Below are 27,009 nucleotides of genomic sequence, written 5' to 3' on the forward strand. Positions count from 1 at the left end.
ACGTACTACCTATCAAAATAAAGACAGGCTTGGCAGATCTCTGTAACTCCCTGTTTCTTCTCCACATATATCTCTTTCTCCCTTATCATTACCTGATATACTCTGTTTGAAATTTACAAGACCTTTCTGCCATCCAAGGCTGCTTAGCATGCTGGAGAAGTCCCTACCTAGGAGAACTGGCTCCATTATCTTATTACATTTTTAAAACACTTTTCTTTCACATTTTAAAACTTCTAAAATTAGAATGCATTTTACAATTAACAGAGTCTTCAAATTGCTGTAGGTGTGAAATTCTTCAGGGGTGGGAGGAATTTGCTTCTGCTAGTCACCGGTGATAGGGATGGGGATGCACTGGCAGCTTCATACTACTTTAAATTGATTTTCTGCTTGAGCTGTTTTGGACTATGCTATTGGTGTGAATTTAGATCATAGAACTGCATAAGTATTAGCTTGTGACTCAAATTCTCAGGGAAGGTTTTTTCATCCCTCTCTATATTCACTGCCAAGGTTGAGGCACATAACTTTCTACGTGGGTGGGATTAAGTCTTATTTAGCCATACATTAAAGGTGTAGCCTTTTGTTTCTCACCTTGATAAAGGTGTCTCCCAATCTTGGGTATTTTGTTGTTTTTAAATTTATTTTCTAACTAATGTTAGATAGTTTGGAACCAAATTTTCTTATGTGTTGAAATACAGTATAAATTCATGGTGATGCTGACTGGGTTGTGAATGGCATTCAGTCTTTTTATTCATCTTTAGGTGACTACTCATTTTATAGCCTGTGTAAGCCATTTAATACCTACTTTATTATGTAATCTCCTAACTTCATCCCCTCAACTTGAACAACTGAATTCTCTTGGTTACCACAAAGATATCTAGTATAAAGTTCCTCAACTTTCCTCTTGATTATCTTTATTTTTGGTCGCTTCCCCAGGAATGAGATTATCTTCCTTCTTTTCAAAATCAAATCTGTTGTTGTGTTCTCATGAAACTCGCTTCACATTCCCATGTATTTCTATTGGCTTTTCACTCACTCTCTCTCATCGGTCCATTAGCATATTTGAGCCTACCCTATCCAAACAAAGAAGATGCTTCTCGTGACCCTAGTGCTCAAAGGCATGGTGCCATCTTTGTCTTTCCTTTCACTGCTGAACTGTCTTCCTCTTCTCAGACAATGATCACTTCCTTACCCCAACGCCTGAGGTAAAAACCTTGCTGTCACTTATGAGGTACTCTCTCAAAACCCAAATTTATCTCACCAGCAAATCCCTTGGTGTTATCCCTTCTCACCATCTCTATTGCTGCAAACCTGGTCAAAATCATGACCATCTACTATGTGGATTATTCAGTAGGTGGTCTCCCAGCTTTTGGTCTTATCCTTCTACAGTCTATTTGAAAACTGCCAAAATGATGCTTTTAAAATACTAAGTCCGATTATGTTCTTCCTGTGCTATAATATGCCCCATCTCATTCAGAGTAATATCCAAAGTCCTTATTTCTTTAAGGCTTAAACAATCTGGTCACCTGCTAACCACCTAATCATACCTACTTCCCCCATCTCCCACTGAGCTCTAGCTCTCAGGCCTCCTTTTTGTTCCCCGAAATACACCTACAATATTCCTACCTCACACTTGCCATTCCTTCTGCCTGGAATGTTCCTTCCCAAGCTGACTATATGATTTCTTTCCTCATTTTACTCAAGTCTTTTGCAAGTGCCACCTTTATAGTGACATCTTCTGTAACTACCTTCTCCAGTATTATACTCTGCAGCACTCTTTGCGTCTTCCTTGCTTTATTTTTCTGCATAGTACTTACCACCTCCTATTACATGTAACTTATTTTCTGTATTGTCTCTATTCCCCTTTTTCCAAGATGTTCCACAAATGCAAGCATTTCAGTCTTTTCCATTCACTGCGCTATTTCTAGTTCCTAAAATAGTTCCTGGCACATTCAAACACCTCAGTAAAAACGTGTTGACTATTTGGTGAAAGAAAGATACCAGATATTCAACAACCACTTAATGCATTAAAAATATGACTTCTACTCCTACAATTTTAACTAAATGAGCTCTCAAACTTAATTGTCATATTCAGTGGCATTTTAACTGAACCCATTTTAACTTCTGTAATATCCAAAACTACGGCTACCGCCTTTGTCTTGAAATCTCCTGCACAGATTTTTGCAATATTTCCTTGTCTATCTTGAGACACAGATTCTGTGTGCTTAACAATGAACTGGCTGTCATCTGTCTGCCTCTAGATCTAACATATCATTTCTAGATCCTCACTCATAACCCTTCACTTTTTTCTAAACACCCATTTACCCAGGAAATTAATTGCCTCCTGAGACAAGCCAGTTTAAGAAATCTCTCAAATTAACAACTACTTGCTATTGGGTTGAAATCTGCTTCCTCCTAATTTCTACCCATAACTCCTAGTTCTCAGCACTGCAATCGCTCAGAACAAATCCAATTCTGCTTCTCTAGCAAACCTTCAGATAAATCTACACAGTTTCATTCTTTTCTTAAAGCCGATTTGGATCAAAAATATCTCTATTTCTTCCAAAGCCTTCTTCACAAGACATTTTCTGAATTTCTTTTCATCTTAGTCAGTGTTCTTCAGATAAATTCCAACTTATCAGTGTCCCACTGCTAAGATTGTGACTAGAGACCCTTTGTGCCCAGGCCTAATAAACAGGATTCTCACTCTTGTTCTGGAGTATTGTTCTTCTGGATACTATTCTTCTAATAGTTTAAGCAAAGCTGGTAAAGTATTGTTGAAATCAAATCACAAGGTTGTGAACTTCGCAGAAGGTCAACTGAAATTCTTCACAATGAGCTGCAATTAAGCTGCATCTTTCCCATCCTATACTTGTAACAAATATTTACATTTATCTTACATTGATTTTTATGAACTCTAATTTATCATTTTTGCTTCCTACTGTCTGTGGCATAAAGTGTAAGCTTCTTCACATAGAATTCGAGGTACTCCATAATTAAGACCCAACCATCCTTTTTATGCCCATCTTCTACTGCTACCCTCGTTCCCAATTACCATTCACATTTGCTTTTCAGCTGCAGTGGACCACTCATTGCCTGGAACAACCCTGATCTTCCCCCAACACCTTGAAATTGCTCATACATAATACCCTTTGCTTGGAATGATCCTCAACTTTTTCTCCATTTGTTGAAATATTTAATATTTGAGCCACTGAAGACTTCCTCCTGAGCTATAAAAAAGTTTCAATGATCCTTCCATGCCTAGTTTCAACATCAGCCTCTTTTTCAAAAGCATTCCTAACACCCCACTCTATGCACACATGCAAATACACACACCACACAGATGACCCCAAATGGGAATTAGTCTCTCCATTTGCCATAGTACCATAGCACATGGGTAATGTGGATTATAAAGCATTTTTCCTTCTATTTTTTTTACTACAGTTATTTTTACCCAGGTCTCTTATCCTGTCAGATTATAAACTTGGAGCTCACCAACCTTTCAATACCCTTCCATGCTCAATACAATTTTTTAAAATGAGTTCATATCACTGAAAAAAAAATAAATGCTTGCAAAACTTAAAAAAAGTTTTAAGTTAAATATTAACTTAAATATTTTAAGTTAATATTTAACTTAATATTAACTTAAATATACCCTTAGTCAGACAAAGGACTATATTTTAAAAAGATACTAAAGTTTATAGAGCATTAACTGTTTTCTGTGTTCTATGTGATCCTTAGCAGAAGTAAGCATAAACAGGATCCATTACTGAATTAGTATAGCAATATCATCATTAGATACTGTTAATTTTCAATCTTTGAATATATCAGTTCAGGTAAATGCCAGTTTCAACACCATTTGTGTTGGTTATTTGTATTTGTGCCTATCAGAAATACCTATTAGTAAATATTTTCCAACCAGAAAATAGCAGGTGACATAGAAAGATGTTTTTACTGGTTATATAAAGAATGTGAGAAACTAGACAAAAATGCCAAAACATACCCCCTTAAGTGCCTTGATTTGGCAAGGGGGACAGAAATAATTCCTACCTAGTATACATACCAATTGTGAGAGTAATTGCCGTTTTTTGGAATGGGGATAGCAAATCTTCCTACTTTCTCCAAACAACTCTGTCCCCTGAGGTCTACAATCTCCCAAAGTGTGGGAAAGATACTCATTTGTCCCACCTACAAACATTTCAGAACAGCTGGTACAGAAGTCAGCTTGAATTGTACAATTTATGGTTATGTAATTTATATTTATGAGAATGTAGAGAATGTGTATGCTTTTAGGTGCTATGACCAAGACATTGTATTTGCAAGCAGCCTTTCCTAAATAATAAGGTTTTTAACCTAGAATTCTGCAGATGTTCTCAAATGATGAAAGTCTCATTGAGGCTCTCAAATTTAGTTATGGGACTAATATAGGATTTCCCTACCTCATCTTATGGGGTCCTAAATTATTGTAAAGCATCTTTGTATTAAGGCACTAAAGTAAAGGCATGTAGCTTTTAGCAATAGCGTGGCTAGAGCCTCCATCATTTCCTTAATTTTCAGATGCCAGTGTCATGTATGAATACAGGAGGGCTGCTTAGAGTTTTGATTCAAAAGCAGAAATAAAATTCAGATTACCTATCTAATAATTGTTTTTTTTTCCTGATGATTTCTCCTGATGTAGCCTACTATCTAGACGATTAAAACTGCACATATCCTCTCCTCTTTGGCTTCCTTCCACACAATGGATAGAGCTCAGGCCTTTTCTTGTATACCCTGGACTCATTTCTTGGAGGGATTCATCCTATTCCAAATCCTCAGGAGTAAAGAGTTTCAATACCTCTCCTAATAACAACATTCAAATAGTCAGTTGAATTATTAATTATTTAATATTTAAGTAGTTTGAAAATGTAATGAGAATATGAAATATCATGCTTACTTCTAAAACATGATTTTCAAAATAATATATGAAAGATTAAATTCATCTCATTTTGAAATTAACAGCTCAGTCAAAATTAATTTAATCATATTCCCAAAGCATAACAAGTTATAAGGGAAAAAAAAGGGCTGAAAATAAATAGACAGGGGATGGGCAGCTTAGGAACATATGAAGAAAGTTTTGTTTAAATTACCTACTATATTCTGATATACATTTGACTGTGGAATGAACTGTTATTGCCTGATTTCATTGCCCTTTTGGAATACTGCTTTCGTTAACCTTTGTTCAGAGCCTGTTAACCTTTTCAATCTTCTCTTCCAGGTGATTAAAATGGAGTAGAATTGCCACCAGGAGAGTACTGCCCTCACTACAGGGAGAAATTATCAGAGCACTTTTACTATGAAGACCAAATCAAAGTGAGCTGAGAGCCTGCTCTAGTCTTAGGTAGGGCTGGACCAGTGGCATTCGTGCTTCTGAAACTCATCACTTAGGTGACTGACTTTGGACTACAATGAAGGTCAGAAGAACGGAGAGAAGTCCATATACTTTAGCTCTTGAGCCTGACCTTCAAAAAATTTGGTTCCTCTGCTAAACTACTTGTTCTTGGAGGCTGGGTTCTCTCATCCCTCTCTCTTCTGCAGAGGCTGCATCCTGTGCCATTTCTCTTGTATATGATACTCCTGTACATAGCAAGCTTCTGAACCAACAGGAATGAGCTCTCCTGACCCCTCCTCCTCAGTTCACTCACAGCTCTCTGGGCTTATCTGCACTTCACTTTTTAATGCAAGTTTCTGTTTACATCTTTGTCTTCTCTAGTAGATGAAAAGTTTCTCAAGGACAGGTTTGGCATTTCCAGATCCACATTTTCCTATCCTAGATGTTAGTGTTATTCATTAGCTGTTCATCACTAGATGTTAGTGCTGCAGAACAAAGGTTAACTCTTCAAACAGTTCTTAGAGGGTTAACCATGCCAACTCTTCAAAGCAGTATTCCTTTTTCCACTGTGGTCAAGGGAAATTAACAAGGCTGAATGGGGAAGTGGGAGAGAAGCAGTTTTTAGTGCTCTTAAGTAGTGTAGAGAAACAGAAAGTTAAATGAAGAAAGGGAGAAAGAATCCTCTGAGGAACATCTTTTCAAAGAATGCCCTAAAATATCAGAAATTCAAAAAATAAATTTCTTGAAAATCTTTCTATATGGGGTTTCAGTTAAAGTCCAAGTTAAATGGACAGACATTACTGTTCATGAATTCAGAGACAAAAGTCTACAAACATTGGATTAAGAATTTAAAACCAGTATATTCCTGCTTTGTTTTAAAGTTTAGCTCTGAGTATATTTGCAACTTATCAGAATAACTACCTTTGAAATAATCATGATCAGTGTTCTATTTGGAATGAAATGAGAAAAGAATTCAGAAATTATATCCATCTGTGACCATGTTCTGTATGATAAAATCCATTGACTCAAACACCTGGGAAAAAATGCCAGGTGATGCTCTTTGATGGTTATTTCTTAAAAGAGCCCAACCTCCAACATAAATAATCTCCCCAGTCAGTTATCCCAGCACAGGTCCACATTCCACTGTCTCTTCTACAAACAAGTAGTCCTCCAGAGTCCCCCTTTCATGGTACAAGGATAGAAAATTTGAAAAGTCTCACAGATTAACATATTTTATCAGTTCCACAAATACCAGTACTCATCTCAAAAAGAGAAAAGGTAGAGGTATATAATCCATTTGTCATTGCCCATCAACATTTTGTTTATCCATTTTGTTGTGCCCTCATCATCAGTTTCAGCACATTGTGTTTGCACCCAGCTATAATCACCTTCCAGCTACTTCTTGCAGTCTTGCAGGGTAACACATAAATTCCTATCTTCTTACTTTTTGCTCCTCTATCTTATATCTGGACTGACTGTGAACACTCCAAAAATCAATGGAAGCAGAAGAGGGGTATGGATGTATGGCGTCATGTTAGCTTGTCTCTTGCATTACTGACAATGGGCCTCAGTGAACAGGGCCCCCGAGGTTGCAGAGGAGCTCAAGGTTTTGAAACAGAAAGCCTAAACAGCCTAACTTTATCCCAAGGAGTATATGCAAAGCATCACATTGCTTTTCATGCTGGTAGGTAACGAACCCATGATTTTATGAGGATCCTCTCTCTAATAACCTTTCAGAATAATTTGCTTTGAGAACACATTTCAGACAATTTTGTGTGAAGTCAAACCTTCCTCAAAAAATGATTTCCTTAACGAATATAGATGGGATAAAGTACCCTTAGCCTATATGTGGTCCAATTTAGAAAGTGACACAGTTCTAAATTTCTTCTCCTTCCCAAACTCTTCCTATTTGTCTTGTCAACAACTAGAAAAAAATTCAATTTTCCTAAAGGATAATTTCTGGGAACTTGCCTCAGCAGTTTCAACCTGCTTGCTTGCAAAGAACACAGCTCCCTCCTGCTCCACCTTATTAAAAAAGAAAAATAGGCTTTTCAAGTAAATTACATTCTCTAAGGTTTTAAATTTATCTTTCACAAACTGACCTCCTTTCCTTTCTCTCTCTTTCTCCATGTATCTGTAAAGACTGGTTTCCTTAGTAAAGTTGTATTCGCTTTGGGAGGTATGGTCATTCATAACATTTCTCACCCAATAGTTACTAAAATTATGCAATCTTTGGTCAATCTTAGTGCAAACCTTGTATTCTGTACTACAAGTCACACACACACGGTTAATAAAATTTGCAATGAAAATAATTCATAGCTGTACCTAATTATCTTGCTAAAGTAGTCATATAGCCTGAGTACATTTCAACTGGCCAAGTCAAAACCCCCACCCCCCACCATCTTCAAAAAATGAGGTGCAGGAGTTTGAGTAATAAACATAGGGATGGGGAAGAATTTTCTCAGCACAGGTCAAATATTTTTTAGTAGAAGGCAGAGGAAAGATAAGGGAGGAAACTAATTTTTAAGCAGTAGCTCCCCACAATAAGCTCACTGGAAAAGGCAGAAGCAGGATTACCCTCCTGTTACTGAGTAACTGTGCCAGTTTATGCTCTGGTACCTGCCAAGCATCCTTTCCCCCATCAGGAAAACCAGCACACTGGATGGTCCTTTGCATGGGAGGAAGTTTCGTGCTCTCGAGAAGCATGTTACATGTTCTGTCATCCAGGATGGGAAGTTCTGCTTTTTGTAGGACAATTGACTATTCTGATGCTACAGGGAGTAGTCAACAATTGTGCCCACTGAAACAAGTTAATAAGTCTACAAGCTTAAAAGTATTTCAAGCACATTTTTAAACAAAATGTATAAGGTCATTTTTTTATGAGTGAATTATACTCTTTCTTAAAATCAGATATGTGATAAAGAACTTTAATAAAAATAGGTTTTGCAGATTAAGATAAAAGGCAATTGTGCAACTGTGGCTTCTTTGCATATATATATATAAATATTTGAAAGTCTCCCCAAGAGGAAATGTTTAGTCAATAAACCAATAAGTGGTAAATTATTTGTTTTAAATATCACAATATTAAAACAATATAGGCTAAACTGTTGCTACTCCCATTAATATTTCCTGATTATCCTTTTACTGTATTAATCCTAATCTAGTGTAGTTGCCTCCAGTTTCCTTTATCTCACACACCTAACAAAAATGACAGCAGCAAGGGTGCTGTGAATAGCTTTGAGGAAAGTTAAGACTTTACTGTGGTGAAGACGGCCAGGCATTTTCACTAGGTCAGCATTTGAGGTGGGGCAGGAGGGGGAACAGGTTAAATGGATTTCTTTTGGTCAACAAAAATTTCCCTGCTTCTAGTGAAAATCAACTGGAACTGGAAGAAATAGTATTATATTCTTCTGGTGCCTCTTACTCTCTGATATCTTGCCCTATCCACTGGCCATGCAGAGAACCCTTGCTTGAAATTTATCCTCTTCATGGGGAAGACAGATTGGTTGAATCATAGCTCCTGAAGAAAGCAACAAAAAGTCTTGAGATCCATAGATAAACAAGCGATGTGGAAAATCTTTGGAGCAGTGGCATCCTGCTGATTTCATGGCTTCTATACTTTCTTCCTAAATGTAATATTGACATATTTAAAACATTTCCCCTTCTTATATAAAACTATTCCATAGTTATAGAAATGAAGAAAAATCCAGAAAAAGTAGAACAAGGTAAAAAACAATCCATTGTTCTACCCACCACTATGATCCCACTAACCACTAGCATTTTAGTTATGTCCTTGTTCTTAAAGGACAGTCTTTCATTCAATGGTATTGGACACTAAAATATAACAAGCCCTCTTTTCCAGGCCTCAGAAAATTAACAAGAAGAATACATCCTGGTTGATCTCACACGTGGGTGCAGGAGTACAAATAATAAATATTATAAATTACTTAGTCTGTTGAGCGCTTTGAAAAAATCAGAGGGGGTTGAGATGGACGAGAACCATGGGGAGGGGATTGAGAGGATGGTGTTGGAGACTTAATTTTAAATATGGTGGTCACGGAAAGTCTCAATGAGCAGATTGCTATGTGGCTCCCATTAACCCCAGAAGAGTAAGTATTAAAGAAACTTGGGCTAGATACATAACGTTTGGCGTAGTCTTCATTTATGTGGTTTTAAAGACTTAAGCTTGGATGAGATCATTAGGGAAATGAGCACAGACGGCAAAGAAGAGGTCCAGGGCTGCATCCAGGGCTCAGACCAGGGCTGAGTCCAACAGAAAAAGGGCGATGAGACGAGGAAGGATCGAAGAAGACTAAGGAAAGATGGAGAAGGGGAGGAAGAAAAGCGAGGTGGTCCTAGAATTCAAGTGAAAAAAAATATTTCCAGGAAAAGAGAATGAGCAACTGTATTAAAACCTCTATCATATAAGGTGTGGATTGAGAATTTGTCTTTGAATTTGTCAACATGAAGGTCATTGGCGATTGTAGCAAGGGAAGATTTGGTGGAGTGCTGGAGGTGAAAGTCTGAATTGGGCTTTCTCAGACCTACTATATCTCATTGTGAGACTTAAGAAATGGACCTACTAGCATTTTTGGTCCATCAAAGAATTTTTCTATAAGGGGGAATTGGAAAATGGGGCAGTATTTCTTTTGATAGACAATTCTACTTTGTATAAAGTCTCTAAAGTATTTTAAGGGTATTATTTTACTGTCTTCTGAGTATAATTGTTGCTCTAGAGAAGTCAGTATCCAGGCTAACTGTCATTTCTGTTAAGGTGCCATGCGTAAGTAGTCTATCTTTTTCCTCTGGATGCTTTTAAGATGCACTCTTTGCTGTTAGCATTCCATGGTTTCAGCACAAGTCAAGGTATAAGATTATTTTTAATATCATAGTTTTGAGTTACGGGGCTTCTAAAATCTGAATGTTTGCGCTTCATTAATTATGAACAACTCTCAGCTACTTTCTTTTCAATAATGACCCCCCCCCCCATATTCTATATTTTTTCTACAGCTCCAACTGCATGTTTTACTTTCAGTTCATTATCTTTATGTCTCTTACTCTCTTCGTCTCTTCCTGCATTCTGCGTCATTTCAGATCATCTAATTCTCTACATTTGATCTAATAGTCTACCTAATTCTTTTATTAATTTTAATAAAACTGCCAATTGTATTTTCATAACTTCCTACTTTATTGGCTCCTTTTCAAGACTTCCTCTTCATTTAATATTTTCTTGTTCCTTAGTCGTTTATGGTTCTTTTTCTTTAAACTTAACAAGATTCTTATTTTATAGCTCATTATTTTAACACATGTAGTCTTCAAGGTCAGATTCCGGTTATTGTTTCTGACTTGCTTTGGTAACAAATTCATCTGCATGTCTCTGATTTGTATGCTCACCATCATTAAAACTCCAGGGGAATACAGTGAAGCTGTGATTAAGGGTTCATTTCTTCAAAGAGAATTTACTTTTGCCTTTGCCAGAAACCTGATTACTCACCTGGAACCACTCTAAAGTCTTGGCTTGGAGTTTCTGGACCACACAAGTAACTTGAATTCCAGTCTCAAATTTGGATGAGAGTTGGCTCATGATTACAGATTTTTCTGAGAACCGTCCATCCAGAGCCAAGGTTCAAACAGGTACCTTCCCCCTTATTCCCTCACTTTATGTGGAAATTTCCCACTCCCCTGTTTCATTCTATCTCTTGAAGCATCACCCGTGAGGAAGTCCCTGGCTACATGGGGTCTCCAATTAGACTCTCCTGCACTCCATTCCCATCCCCATTCAGGCCCCTTGCATGGTTAGACTAAGCTCCAGATTTTTAAAGAGCAATTAGATACGCCAAGGGCAGTGACCTCCTCTGGATTTTGCTCTTGTGCTACTTTTGGCCTCTGAACACTTCCTTGCTTGCATTTCATAAAGCATATTTTTAATATTTTATCTAGGAGGCTTAAATTATATGCTGAGAGCAATAAATACTTAGTCTTTAATAGTGACAGAGAAGTCTCTTAGAACATTTCCAAATGTCCCAAACTTCTTGGTTAGAGTTCAATACCAGTAGATGGTCTCAAATACAGTCCAGTCAAGAAACCAGTCCTAAAATTCTGACTGATAAAGTAAGGATTATTAATTTGTGGAGGGGACTCATAGGTCAATGGCCATTATTTTAGAGGTTATATACTGAACAAAAATATTTTAAAAATTGACAAAGCTTAGCTATTCTAATATTACTGGATATATACACAGAAATTAAATTTGCCTGGTTCAGAATTAGTAAAACAGTTTTTCTCCATTGCATATTTGATCCTGCAATGCTCCCTACTTTCCAAACTTGACTTTGTGTTTTAGATAGAATAAGGCAATATCAGAATTCATGTATCCCAGGCTGTTGTATTCAGGATGGATAATGATTTTTGAGACAGGAATATTCTGTTTTTGCTCATCTTTCTGAAAGAGGTTGTATTCCCCAGCAGTCACAATCAAATTCTTAATTTGCTACCTAAAATTAAAAGGAAAATGTTTCAATAAGTAGTTGTTTCCTCCAGAAAGACTGTCTCGGTTTCACATAATTAAGTGAAAAGCATACATTTAGGCTATTCCAAATCTGAAAAGAAGTTGATTCCTTCTCATTGATTCCCATCAATTGCCAATGTTTTTTGGGTTTACAAAATGCTATCGTTTCTGTCTGAGAAGCGTTTACATTCTGTGAATTCCTCATTCAACTATAATCACTTTCTTTCCACATATTATATTTAATTGCAGCCGCCTTTTCTTCTTTTGTGCATAGTCTATACATGCTATACCATTTTTTTTTTTTAACAAAAAGGTTGTTTCCTAGAACTGGCTCTCTTTTTCTCTTATTAGTACCCTCTTTTAATCTAGCCAAGTATCTGCTCCTTTCACAATATTTTCCCTCTCCTAATGACAAGCTCAGATTATTAAAATTTAAGTGCATCCATTTAACATTTGATATAAACACTCTATTAGAATATTAGCCCCCACCTCTACCTCACAGATATCTGAAATCACAGATAGATAATGTCTGAAACTTTGGGATCTCTGTAAAGCAGAGCTGAAAGTGGGAGAAATCTAGGGCAGACAAGTCTCTTGCTGAGGTGAGGGAGGTCAGTGGGTGGGAGGGCCAGGTGGCAAAATTAAAGGAAGGGCGTGAGAGTCAATGCTTGAAAGATATATACAGCTTCCAATCTCCCAGTCCCATAGCCACAAGTCAAGATTTGATAAGGAATAGCAGTCCACATCTCACTTGTGGAGGCAATGTGCTATTGTAACCACCAAATCATCTTGAATCAAGCTTCCTCCACAGAAATGGTGCCCAGCGAATTTTTGGGAGACCTGCCCAAGAAGAAAGAGATGAACTTATCACTCCATAGATAGTTTTTCCTCCAGAAACATTAGAAGTCAACTCTGCTAATACTATACAACATTCTTAAAATGCTGCTATAAACGGTTTACTAAGCTATTTACCACAAAGTAAACTTTCTAGTGGGGAGATAGAGGTCAAGAGCTAAATGACATGTTAACCTGCAGTCTTGATATCTGAAAAAAAATATTTCAATATTTTATCATGAAGAAACCAAAGCCTTTGTTACACTGACCTGCCACGGATGTCCACCAACTGTCTAATTTCTCAAACTAAGAATTCTAGAGAAAAATCCCGATGCCAAGACAGTCTCCTCGCTTTTAAAATCAACAGCACGGACTCCATACTTCAGTTCTGTGTACAAGAACACTTGTGTACATCTAGCCCTATTTATAGCTCACTTTAGAGATTTCACACTCAGATTTGCCTGGCCTCCGGCACAGATGTTCTGATATTACTGGAGGCAACACTCAGCTGCATCATATCCCAGGAGAGCCACATCCCACAGTCAGCCCTGCCTTGAACAGAACTTGCTCACAGACTTTCTTGTCTCTTTCCAGTTGGAGCTGCCATAAGGAGAAGACACGGGGCCAGAAAGGAACCCTGAGGTAACCGAAATGGGCTTACTCTGTAAGGATGCACATGCTATAAATTAGGTTGCATTAAAAATACTGAGGAACATGCGAGACTACTGGAAAAGAGACATTTGGCTTTTAGGTAGTTCGATGTGGTTGTTTTCCTTGGAGGAAGCCCCCACAGCACTCGCAGGGCTAGGAACTATACCTGAAAAGTAGAACTCCAGAATCCACAGAAATTCACACACATACACAAAATGTGGCCCAAGCTCTTCGTGAGTATCTGGGCTTGTTGTACTGTCCCTCGCCCTTTCTTCCAAGCGAGCTTGGACAAGGTTCTACGACAGGGGGACATCCCGGCCTAAGGGATAGCGAGCCCATCCCTCCCGAGGGCTCTCCCTCTGCAGCCTCGGCCGCCAGGGGTCTGGGCTCACCTAGGCCCTGGGCTCACCTAGGCCCTGGAGCAGGCCGATGGCGACCAGTTAAACCAGGGCCCGCCAGGGACCTCATGGCCTCCACCACGGGACTTCGGCTTTGTTTTCTTGATTCGGGTCTGCGCTAACTATACAAGCTGGAGAGAGAGCTCCACCAGGCAAGCATTTCCTCCAGTCCGCCGCGAGCCACCCACCCACCGCGCTCTTTCGTCCCTTTGGCGCTGATGGGGCGCACCTGCCGCAGCGCCTGGGCCCACAGGTTTCCCTCTTCAGGATGGCTCCCGAGCCGCTGCGGCTCTCTGGACGCCAGGAGTTGTGTAGTACCCGGGCCAGGCACGAGGTGTCCCCGATGGTTGGAGGGTCGCACACACCTGTGCGGAGGACCCTACGGACAAATCAGGGGAGCAAAGTGATGAGTGGCTGGGAGTCCTGGCCTAGCTAAGCGTCAGTGAAACTGATCATCCATATGAGATACAGGCAGGCAAATTTTTGAAAGAAGGAAGATTCAAGAATAAAGCTTAACATAGCAAGTTTGCCTTTTTTTAGCTGTAAACTTCTGAGAAATAACCTTCTAAGAAATTTTATAAAGTAACCTTTTTATGAAGTAATTTTCTTCTAAGAAGCTTGTTGAGGCCCTTGACATTCAAGGATTTTCAATAGTGAAGATATGAAAGATCAGGTTTACCCTGCCCTTACTTTTCTGGATGGCAGTAATGTCATCAGCTTCAGTGGGTGTGCCAAAGCTATAGGATTCTAGACATCTACATTCCATCTATCATATAAGATTATTAACATTAATTTATTGGTTATCTTAGAAATTTCTATCAGAATCTTCTCAGATTGCCAGAATTTTTCTTTAAACATTACTCTGTGGTAAAGTAGTCTGAAGATTGGGGAGGTGGAGAGGGGAAAAAGGCAGCATTTGAATAGTCTAGCATTTGCTTAAAAAATGGGTCAAGGTGAAATTGACTATATATAAATGACTCCTGGTTTTCGAGCGTGGGTGTGTAGGGTACACTGGAGGGCACTTGGTAACGGAAACAATGCTTCTGTGAAACTAAACCAATGACTCTCCTGGCTGAGTCCCGTCCAGAAAGACCCCAGTTATGGTTGGCTGCCTCACCAGTGACCCTCACCACTCTGCTCCCTGAATTTTGCAAGGATTATTGTTTCAATCATCAAGCTGGCCCCAGGGGTACACTATACTCCAAAGAAAGCTCTGATGCCCAATGGGCCAAATTCCCCTTTCTTCTTACCAAGAGGTTAGGTTCAAATCACCGAAAAGTCTTTACTAAATGAAAAGGGAGAAGGAAAAGTAATGAACATGTGCCGTGCAAGAACAGATGGATCCACAATGTTGAAGTTCCTGGTCACACAGAGGCTAACCTTGCTGAGGAGCTCACAGCCTGTCCCCTTGCAGTCTTCTGCACATGAAGCACCTGCAGCAACATGTGTGGGTTCTTTGTCTCAGATCTAGGAGTCTAGGTGGTCTTGGGCACTAAGACCAGGAAATAGGACAGATTGCACTGTCTTATTTCCTGTTACAGCTCAGCTTCCTTTGTTTCTAGAGTTCTGACTATGAAGCTTCAACTGAGCCCTTGTCCTTCTATATAGAGGATTGGCCCCTTACATGCCTAATGAAATAATGCTTCCCCATTAAATAAAAATAAAACATCCACTCATTAAGAATTGCTTACATACAGTGTAGGTAGGTCATTAGGCTTAGATGGTTTAGATGATGGTATATGTATATGTTGAGTGTGTGCTAAGGTTGGGGCATTCAAATGGAAGTATGCTTTTTTTTTTTTTAAATAACTTTACAAAAGGAAATGATGTCAGAGAGGGGCAGTGCCTGACTACCCCAGATTGGACTTTGATATATGGGGAATCTGCCTCTAATTTGGACAAATCTTCATTAATGCAAGACAATCGCAATCTGCTGTTGGAGGTCTTCCAAGAGTCTTGAAGGAAGCCCCAACTCTATGGAATGGTATAAAATTGGGTGTTATAAGTCTGATCCATGAGAGATGAGCAAATAATGGGCAAATGATGTTTTGTGTAAAAAAAATAAAGTTTTCCCACCCCTAGCTAAACCACTGCTCTAAACTCTAGAACCCTCACCAAAGTCTTGCAATGACTAGGATTTAGCACTAAGAGGATTATTGGTGACCTCAGAAACCGCCGTTTCAATTGCATGTTTGTTACAGGGCCAGATATCACTGTGATACAGAGAGAATATGAGGGATGGGGGTAGAGAGAAAGAGAAGGCAATTCATTCAAAAGGGTTGGCTCTGTAGGACAGAAAGAGATGTAGTAGCAGCTAAAGAGGAAAAAAGAATAAATGAAGGATTTTTTTTTCAAATGATTTTGATGTTGGTTACTTCTGTACATGTTTTAAGATGGAAGCAAATTGACACGAGCCAACAAAAGGAGTTTAAAGAAGAAAAAGTGTATTTGAGATGGAGTGATCTATAAGAGGCAAGAATTCAGAGCATAGAGCCCTCTTCTTCCATTTGGCAATAGGAGAGAGGAAAGGACAGAACTGGGTGTAGGCAAGTTTGTAGACAGAGTATGGGAGATTGAGGCAGTCCCTTTTTTTTCTGCCTTTTATTTACTCCATGAAGAGGTGATGGCACCTAGTAAACAAGATGAGGGGAGGAGATCTGGAGTGGGTATGTTCTGAAATTGTGAAGGATGGGAAAAGTGTAGGCAGGAAGCACACAGAAGAACAATGCAATGCCATGTAATGAAATGAGTCAATGAATGAGAGAAGGAAGGAAGATGATTTTCTGCATTTTTAAAGCAGACATAAACTGGTGACAGATATCAATGGATCCTAAACAAAGAGTACCTAAGAGATTGAAACGAGACATAATTATTTTGATCATATTTTATATAAAATAGACATTTACATAAACTTTATTTTGGAAAGACCTAGGCAAAGTGTACATTATCAGACTTAATGGGAGAAATTCTTTATGGGAGATGTATTTCTAACTGGCACAACGAAAGTAACAAAATGTACATTTATATATAACAGATCAAAATAGGAAATAAAAGCACTATGAACAAAGAACCTGATGCAAGTCAGTTCCCATTGAGGGTGAATGTGTGTGAGTAACAGCAAGTCAAATGATTTCCACGTTACAAAAGCAAAGCATAGTTTCACCAGATATTTTAATTTCTTAGGAGGAAGGTCTTTATCTTTTTTCCCCAGAAAAGAAAAAAAAAATGTAAGAAGTTTTAAGTGCACAGATTGCAAACTATGAGTAATTACCTTAGACATGTTGAAGCACTTGGGCAACTCAATCACTTTTAGGATGTTGGCATATGTGTTTTGGTTTGGTAATTACCTTAAGAATCGTTAAACTGAAGGCAACATTTATCAGTTATCTCCTCAGATACTGAATACTTTCAATCCAGGTTCAAGAGTAAACTTTGCAAATGCAAGTGCTTGATGGGATCATAAGGCTGACATTGGGTGATAAACATGACTGAGCCATTTGGTACCCGCCCATGGTGAGGTGGCTTCTGGGTGGCAAAAACAGTACTAGATCCCAAATTTCCTGATTCTTGGACTAGTGCTCCCCTCTATGGACCAGCAAGACAACCCCCAAAGGATATTATTCACATTGGAAACTACCAAATGTGATATAATATATACTATGTACATATTGAGAATAGAAACTCCTGGATTTCTGGACATAGACCCCTCTTTCCAGTTTGATATTAAAATGGAACATTTTAGTATAAAGCAATTGATAGCTATGAATATATTATCAATTCTGTTGTGTCATTTTATTTTACTTAAACTATGTTTTTGATTGCTGTTATTTTATCTTTTCTCAGTGACATGACTACTAAAAATGAAAATAATGAGGGAAGTGGTTGTTTTTGGGAGAGTTAGTCAACATATTTTTCTTTTGCAGTAAAACCTTCAAGAATAGTCATAACAAGTTATAATATTTATCTTTTGGAATTGTAAACTTTTCTACTACTCAACTAGAGCTTAATTGAAAGATTTGACAGGAATATACACTTTTAATAAAATGTCAAAGATGACACTGACATAGTTAAATTTTACTATATTTGGGAGATACCAACAGGCAGTCAACTCAAAGTAAATGTAATTCGGAAATCCGGAAAAAATTAAAACATAAAATACCTATGATTACGTTTGCTTTGATTGTTATTAATATCCTGAAGATTTATTATCCTGTGGCACATCCACCACAAATCAAAGCAAAAGATTTTTATTGGTTTTAAACAGATTCTAACCAGTACAATTAAATATCAAAAGCTGGTATGTGTGTATACATATAGAGAGACATACAGATCTAGGAATAAACTCTGTGCCAAGAGCATCTTCAATGAGTCATAAAAATATGAATTTTGTATACCGGCCCCTTAACTGGTTCATGCAAATGGCAAGACAATTCTGCTTCACTGAGAACCAAAAATTCTGAAACTTTAAAGCCAAATTGTAGTTCAATTGTCACAAGTACAAAACTACTTGTCAATCTTAGAATGATAGCCTCAAATAACCACTTGTGCCATAAGTGATCCTTTAGAATTCTTTGGCTCATTTTAGTCTAGATTTAAAACTAAGAATTATGAAAGATTATAAGCCTCTCTTTTGTAAAAGTCATACACTCCCTTTAAAATTGTCAGTCGCACGGTGGAGCTCTAGGCTGTATTAGAATCACGTGGGAACCAGGGCATCAGGGGTTTCTTAAAGACCCCTCAAGTGACTCTGCAGTGCAGTCAGGGTTGAGAGCTACTGTGGGCGAGGGAACAGATCCCAAGTCTCAGCAGAATGTAGCTCCTCAATCAGGGGTATCTGGAATATTTAATAGAGATTGCAAAAAAAAAAAATCACACATATTCTTTTTATGCTACCTCAAATTATAGTATTTATAAGATGGTTTTGTATATAAAGGTTTGGATTTTCTCAGAGATACATTTGCACAACCACTGAAAAAACCCTACCTACTATATACCACATGCTATGAATTTAAGCAAATTGCAAATTAAGGGCTGGGAAGTACTGTAGGGATTTGGAATTATAGAGCTGACCATCCTCTTTGTTTTGAGTTAGGCTTCACAATCAACAAACTTGAGGGAATATATCTCAGGATTCCATAAAATAAAATTTCCTTTCCTCCAAAGTAGTTGAATCTTTGGTTTCATCTGCCTTTTTACATCACTGAACCACGTTTTCTGAATATCATTACAAGGTTGAAAAGATCTGGATAATTTTTAAAATTCCAAAACAGCTGCTGAGTACTTTCTTTATTTACGTCTTGCGGGGGGGGGGGGGTCTTAGTTTGGGGGCACCGATAAGAAAAGCTATGCAACATTCATAATTTCATCTATTAAATATACTAAATGAGTAGTTTTTAAGGTTAAAATAAGCTTCTAAAGCCATTCTCATGGCTTATTTGTCAAGGGACGTGTCAAAGGACTGCCACTTATAAAGGATTTTGAAGAAGTGGTTCTAAGTAGGTTGGAAGGACAGGCTAGACAGACCAGCAGAAGGAGCACGGTCAGGGATGGGGGTGGATATGTACATGAAGAACTCCAAATGTAGCTGGGAAAAATAGCAAAAGCTGCTCAGAGCAACTCAGTCACAAATGAAACTGATCACTGTCTCAATACGCAGCCAGACCAAAGCAACTCGTCTGTCCTCAGTCACCTTCCCTCCTCCCCAGGAGTAGCTGTGTAACTTTGGATTTGCTGCAAAGTGTAATTGCAGGACCTTTTGTTGAAAAATTATTAAGAATTTCATGATGTGCCAAGGGTGAGTGCTTCTGAGTACAGGGCCCAGTGGGACGGCATGGATTGCATGCCCCGGCCGCTGGCTCTGCCCTCCATCTCACAAAGGCTGGTTCCACCCTCATGCTGATCATGCTTTCATGAGGGGCAAACTGGATGTATCTATGTAATTAGCCTGGATACTCTTTATTTTGATAAAGATGAGGGTCATGTGGTATTTCATGTCATAAGGGTCAAATAAAAATAGTTACAAAATGTATTTAACACTTTTTAAAAATAATGTGAATTATTTTCCAATAGGCACTGTTTCAATGGTAAAAACTATTTCATTGGCCACATCTGAGTGAACGTATTAACCCAAGGGCAAAAAGTCTGATCCAACAAACAATGCTCACTTTTAATGTTCCAAGAGATGCCATTTGTCTGCAGACAAAATGGGAGAGAGAGGGAGAGAAGGAGAAAGGGAAAGAGAGAGGGGAGGAGGGAGGTGAGGAGACACCCAAAGAAGGCAGAGAAGGTCTCCTAAAGGCCTTGTGACCCTTTTCCCTTAGAAACATTTAGACTATAATTGCTATTTCAATTATTCCAGCATGTATACTCTCACACCTTTAATAGAAAATCAAGTAAGGCATAATTGCTTTTCAAAATTTGGGGCTCAGTCTTTCTCATTAGCTTTTTAAATTAGAGTTTCAGTTACAGATTACTGTACTGTGATAAAGTCCTAGATACAGCTTTTAATTATGGCTTCATGGTTTTCAATTTGGAGGCAGGGTGAATATTCTCCAGTAAAACCTTAGGACTACAATAGAGTAATTTTGGGGAGAAGAAAATATTTAAAAAAAAATTTTACATAAATTTATGACATATCCCATTAAAAGACTATTAGAAACAGGTCACAGTGGTAACATGTATGTTATTGAATTATTGCTGCACACAAACATGCATGCTAATTCAAATTCTGTTATCCCTTGTAATTTAAAATATTCCCTCCACCATCCCCTCTCAAAGAAGTTTTTCTTCCTTTTGCTTAGACTTACCTTGACAAAACTAAAAGAACATTTGGGGGCAGTGTTTCCTGCCACTGGATTGAAAAGCAGCAGAGTACTTTTTACCCTGTCCTGAGCTTGTGAAAGGTGCAGGCCTTCAGGATGTCCCATCTGCATGATGCCTGCCCCAGCCCATGAACAGACTGTCCGGAGTGATTAATTTTCTTATGATGATGACCAAATTAACATCAGGGTTCCAGTTTCTTTACTTCCAAAATATATTATCACCAAAACACAGAAGGTTGGTCTTTAACCTTCCTGGTGAAAAATCAATCCTAGTTTTTTGAGGGGCTGTTAAAACTTAGCAACTTTGTGATTTAGTTTTAGATTTTTTATTTGATTAGTTTTGAAGGCTGGTATTAAAAACTATGTACAAAAAATGTCTGTATGTGTATATAGATATATATACATTAAATATTCTATAAGTTAAGAAATAAATAACACTAAAAAATAAATGTCCAAATTGTAAATTTAACTTTGCCTTCCCCATCTTTTAATATAAATATATATATTTAATATGAATTTAGATTTTATTTCTCCAGGTTTTTTTGAGCCTTTTCCATGAAATCCCCAAAATTAAAAATACAGAACCAAGAACTCTGGGTTTCAATCACTCATGTTCCAAGGACAGAAATCTCATTAAGCCTAGGGAGACAAATAAATAGACCTCTATTTCTTTCCATCTAATTAGAGTCTATGAAGATATCTGTGATATATTGTAAAGATCCTTCCATGGCTAAATATATTTTTCAAAAAAATAATAAATCTCATGATGTCTGAACATTAAGATAATAAAGTAGAATATTTCTCTCTGTTAATATCTTTAATGTTTTTTCATGTAGAATATACTATTTTTCCCCCACCAAAATAGCAATATATTTGGAGTGGGAACATTTATGATTTTGAAAGCACTTTTGAAATCTTAGAGCAGAATCAGTACTCTAAGTAATACTTGTAATGAAATTTTAAAAATTTTAAACATTTCCACAAAGAATTAGGGGTACCAATTTCCTTGATTTTTTTCCCTAGGAGCAAGAATATCCATACACAATTCCAGAAGCTCTTCCCTTCTGAGATATTAGGCACTGGGAAAAACCTGCATCAGAGAGAAATTTATTTCTCAATGGGGCTCAAGTAATATCCTTCAGGTGATATTAGATAAAGCTTACTTAAAAATAGCCATTTCCCCTATATATCCCAGAAGATTCTATAAAAGCATTCATTTCTGGGGTTAGAGAATTGAATGAGCCACCTTTTGGTAGAATTCCCCCAAATTCCCCAAAAAATGTACGCTCTTTGAAATACCTCATCCTATAAAGAGTAGATGCTCTACCTTCATACCATTTCCAGATTCTATATTTCTGGGACATAAAAGACAAAGCTAAAAGATGGAATTAGATCTCCAGGTCGCACAAACAGAAATATATGAAGGGAAATACGGAGCTAAACAAAATACAAATGTATAAAATACATAGTTGTTGTTTTCCTTCCCTCTCAGACTTCCTTGCCCTTGCTTGCTCTTTTTGTCTTCTTTGGTGGAAATGCAAGTCTCTCAGCCCAAGGTTATCAGCAGGTGTCCTAACACGTGCCACCTTGAATTTAAATGAGAGGACAGCTTCACTGGTCGCATCCCGGCTGATGTGAAAGCAAAAGCTTCCGACACTTTTTCCTCTTCTTGAGGCACCAACATTGTCCTGCAAGACTGGGTCAAAATGCAGCTATGTATGATCCTTCTCTCTAACTTCTTGTAATCGTTTTTCTAGGCGATCCAATTTGGCAAAGTTTTCCTTCAGCAATTTGCTGTCTGGAACCAGCTGTAAGGCTCTCTCATAATAAGCTCTTGCAGACACATAGTTTCCCTGTGGGGGGAAAGAAGAGAACAATTATATTCTCATCTGTCAGAATGCTCTGTCAGAGATGGGGAGTCTAAGAAACAGACACCCTACTCAGCATAAAATGAATGTCTCATAAGGAAACCCTGCCTGCATGTGTAATTTTATCCTTTTCCACTGGTGCTTTTAGAGATTCCATTTGTTTTAAGTACCAGACCAGCTGGAAAATGCGAAAGATACAAGGTATACAATAAAGTTAAATGTCACAAAAACAGATTTTCAATTCTACTAATGCAAGGTATGAGGCTTTCATTTCATGGTGTCCTCAGTGTTTTATAGTGTTCTCACTGTTGCTTCACATCAGATGGGATTGTGGCTAGAGAGCCAAATTATTGAGGGAGAAAGAAACAGAGGTTTTTTTTTTTTTTTTTGAAACTGCAAGATTAATGATGAATCAGTTTAGGTATCAATTATACCTATTTAGTAATAGGAGTTATTCTAATCTTCAACTTAAGAAAAAACACACTTAAGAGCAATTTTTACCTAATAGAGGATTTAATGAAAATGCAAGATTTTTTAAAATGGAAAGAATTGAGAGTGATAGTGTCAAATTTACTCAATACCCAAGGAGTGTGGATGCTCTTAACACTTGCTGGACACTCAACACAGGAGGGAAGGTAGTCCTGACCTGCTAAACACACCAACCCCCACCCTCTGTTGGCTCCCATCTGTTTTGTTTAAAGCTTCCCTAACTGGCAACCATGTGTGTGGACCTTGTCCCAGATGGTTCCTGACTAATCAGTCACATCGATTAACTTTTTCCAGCCCCTTCTGGCTACCTTTATTTGGCTTACCCTATTTCCAATCTGTGTCTTGCCAAATTTCAGAATGAAGAGTAAAGTTCTCTTCATTCCAAAAATATTAATTTGCTGTACTTCTTTCTCAGTTACAGCTCCATGTGGTTGAAGAATGGTTATTCCCTAAATTTCAATCTCAATGTAAAGTAGTATGTCTTGGACTGAAAGTACTGTGTAGCAACTAGCAACTAATATTTATTGAATGCTTAACTATATTTCAAATGAGTTAATATGGACAAAGAGCTTAGACAGTGGCTGGTACATAGTGAGCACTCAATGTGATGCCATTAGTAGTAAATGACTATTCAGGCTCTGTGCAAAAATTGTCTATTGCTTAGAGCATTCCCTTGATCTATAGATGAAAAGGAGAGTGGAGATGACAAAGCAAAGATGTATTCATTGGGAATCTTCAGACTCTGGCATGTGTCCAAATGAATATGTTAAAGTTTCCTTTTTCTCTCAATGTTTAAGATTCTGAGCACTGACTCTGGTAAGGGGCTAAACAGAATTCTGAGCAAGTGAGAACTAGGATTTCCCACATTCAATTAGAACTTTTTTTTCAAGACAAGCATTTGTCTTCCAAGTGTCTTCTGATATTTTATTCAACTCAGCACACACATGCAGACAGCTACACATCTGTGGTTGTTAGAGTGCCCTCACAATGTGTTTTTTCCTGCAGCTGAATTTCAAATTGGTCTTCCAAGAGGCTTCCCTAAATTTAATGTATGGATTTTCCTGATGCCCTGGCATCCTCTTTGTCTTCTTACCAGGCTTCTCTGTCCTTTCCTTCAACCTGGTCATGAAGTTCATTTTCTCCCCTGCCCCCCACAAATTGATCTTTTCTTGATTAAATTGAAAGCCTTCTTTTTTAAAGTTACATACTTTAATTCAATATCCACAATTTACTATATGATAGGTGGGAAATTTGAATTATCCAATTTCTAGAACTGCATATTAGTTATATAAATCTAAGTTAATAAAACTTAAGAAAAAAAAACCTTAATTAAGAACTCAGTTCCTTAGTTGCACTAGCCACATTTCAAGGGCTTAGTAGCCACATATGGCTAGTGTCTACTGTATTGGACAGCATAGACGCAGAACATTTCCATCATCACAAACAGTTCTCTTGGACAGTGCTATTCTATTATAAGGCGGCATTGCAAAGACAGCATAAAGATTTGGTCTGGCTGATGCTACTCTTTCTTTATAACGCTAGTATTGTAGATTTTGTGATCTACCCATTTATCATATATCAAGCTTTAAAAAAGTACTGGCTTTTATCACCAAATCATATGAGCAAGAGACAACCAAACCTGATGCTTGCTCCTCCTTCCCCATCTCTGGTCACTTCCTCACAACCCTCAGCCTTACCACAGCCCTCAGTCCTTCCTAAGCGTCACCCAGGTTTGGGGGAGGGGTGAGGCCCAGGAACGGATCTCAGTGACTGCTACACAACTACCTGGCAACGAAAAAGACACATAAAGGTAATGGTTGTTCTTTAAAGCTTTATAATTCTAATTCTGCATCCTAATATTCAAACAGAATGACCACATCAAACCCACATGCCTGATCTATATATTTATATTAGAGCAAATCTTATGAATTCACTAATATTAGACCATTTTCAAAATATAAATATGGCCACTTTGTACAGTTCAACCTAATATGTGATGGATGTCTGCAAAGATGAAAAACACAGGGTAAACATATTTTTAATCAGTATGTTAATTATACATAATCTACTCAATACATCTTTCTTCAATCTCTAGGTACATTTCAGGGGAAATAAGTCTAAATTTAAAGCAATGGCTTCACCTGTTAATCTGAAAAAGTTCAATAATTTTGGTCCATATTGTAGTGTCCCCCCAATATTGTTAATTTTTATATTTAACAATTGAACCCACTGCTTGAAATGCAGATGCACTACATTTGAAAATATATTGAGCATATTATTTGAAAATGTAATTTTTGACATACTCTTTATAATATTTTAAATTATTACTTTACTACTGTAAATTAAATTCGATCTATGTTTCCCAACTAAATATTGCTAGAAGCCTAGAATAGCATGAAAATGAGAGTTTGGATTTTTGGGCTCTGATAAATGGTATGCTTTGATTTGCCATCCATAAGCCTCTATCAAATCAAGACTCTCAGTCACAGTCTCATCCTCTCTTATCTACATAGCTATGGGTTACCTTTTGGTTTTGTTGTGAGAATGACCAGTTTCTACATAATAACAAACCCTATTAGGCTTTATTACATTCTTATCACAACATACCTATTTTATCAGTACAGAGAATGGGGGAGAGAGAGAGAGAGGAAGCCTGAAAATAGGTTAGCTAAACCAGAGTGGCCCTTTAAAAATCTGTCAGACCATGATATTTCTCTATTCAAAGCCCTGTAAGGATCCCAGTTCATTTGGCACAAAAGCCAAAGTCCCCATAATCCCCTTTAGGGCCCTATGATCTGGCTCCTATGACTTCTCTGACCTCATCGTCAACCATTTCCTCTTCCTTGCTCTGTCTTAGCCTCACAGCTTCCTCACTATTCTTCCAGCACACCAAGCATGTTACCACCTCAGGACTTTTGCACATGTTTTCCTCCCTATTTTGACACAGGCTTGCTCCCTTCAGGTCTGTAATCAAATATCATTTTTAACTAAAGCCTTACCTAATGAAAAATCAGACCCTTAGCCCCTGGCATTCCCTATCTTATTTCTCTTCTTTTCTCCACAGCACTTAATTCTATCTGATATAGTGCATATTTTATGTTTTATTTATGTATGTATGTACATTAATTTATTTATTGTTTGCCACCCCCTACTAGAATATTAGTTCCATGTGGGCATGAATTTTTGTCTATTTACTGCTCTGTTCCTACTGTCAAGAACAGTAACTGGCACATAGGATGCTCTTCATAAACACTTTTCCAATAAATGGATGAATGAATGAATGATAGTAAATCTTTGATTTCAATAATTATAGACAATAGTCTGCCCAGGGATCATTTTTAATTCTTCTTGGCAGGAAGATTCACACAAAGGTAGCTTTGTTTTGGGAGATAAAACAAACAAACAAAAACAAAAAAAACATGAGTCTGTTTTTCAGTAAAAGGTTAGGGAATAAAAGATACAATAGATGTAAGAAAAAGAAAAATCATAGTTAAGGAAATACTTTAGCCTTGACAATGAGTCAAGATGCCAGGAAAGCAAGCTGCAATATTCTCTAATAGGACTTTAGCACACAAAAACAGTTGTTATCTACTGTCTGATGGTACTTCTCTTAATAACAGATAGTTTTTTTTTATTAGGGAAATCATGGAATTTAATGTATAGAGGTTTATTTAAATCTCTGTAAATTGTTAAATTACAAAATTATTAATAATAATTTATAATTATTTATTTAATTTATAGAGATTTATTTTTAAAACAAAGTAATTCTGATATTCAATATCTAGGTAATACAAAATATAAAGCATGCTAACTTGATTTTTAAACATCTGTGCTTTTGGTATTCAAATAATCCAGAGGAAATTAATAATAGCTTCTCAAACCTTAAAGAGAAAAGAAAGACAGAAAGAGAAAACCCAACGGTGAAACCTAGTCCATATGGAAGTAAATCATTTCTCCTACTTTGATGTGCTGAATTCCACCCATGTTCATCCAGGCCTGCGCTTGATCTGGATTTAGTTCCACAGCTGCTTTATAGCTCTAAATAAACAAGAAATATCTTCAGGTTAGGAAACGA

At 37.5% G+C, this 27,009-nt stretch overlaps 2 protein-coding genes across 5 annotated transcripts in view; both read right to left on the minus strand.

The window, feature by feature from the left end:
* Window positions 1–15,201, minus strand: part of OVCH1 (ovochymase 1) — a 72,613-nt gene extending 57,412 nt beyond the window's left edge. The window contains 7 exon segments of the mRNA XM_077168226.1: window positions 6,363–6,473; window positions 6,475–6,546; window positions 7,985–8,136; window positions 8,790–8,881; window positions 11,683–11,855; window positions 13,949–14,135; window positions 15,137–15,201. Coding sequence (XP_077024341.1) covers window positions 6,363–6,473; window positions 6,475–6,546; window positions 7,985–8,136; window positions 8,790–8,881; window positions 11,683–11,855; window positions 13,949–14,135; window positions 15,137–15,201 — 852 coding nt within the window.
* Window positions 15,202–16,595: 1,394 nt separating this feature from the next.
* The window catches only part of TMTC1 (transmembrane O-mannosyltransferase targeting cadherins 1), a 284,735-nt gene continuing 274,321 nt past the window's right edge, over window positions 16,596–27,009 (minus strand). For 3 of the 4 annotated variants that reach the window (XM_077170429.1, XM_077170433.1, XM_077170432.1), the window contains 2 exons: window positions 26,895–26,972; window positions 16,597–22,430 (listed from right to left, as the gene is read on the minus strand). In XM_077170429.1, coding sequence (XP_077026544.1) covers window positions 22,290–22,430; window positions 26,895–26,972 — 219 coding nt within the window. In that variant the 3' untranslated portion in view covers window positions 16,597–22,289. Of the gene's footprint in view, window positions 22,431–26,894; window positions 26,973–27,009 lie in introns of all 4 variants that reach the window. The other variant, XM_077170430.1, reaches the window with a different exon arrangement.

The sequence above is a fragment of the Tamandua tetradactyla genome, chromosome 7, assembly GCF_023851605.1.
Source record: "Tamandua tetradactyla isolate mTamTet1 chromosome 7, mTamTet1.pri, whole genome shotgun sequence".
Lineage (NCBI taxonomy): Eukaryota > Metazoa > Chordata > Mammalia > Pilosa > Myrmecophagidae > Tamandua > Tamandua tetradactyla.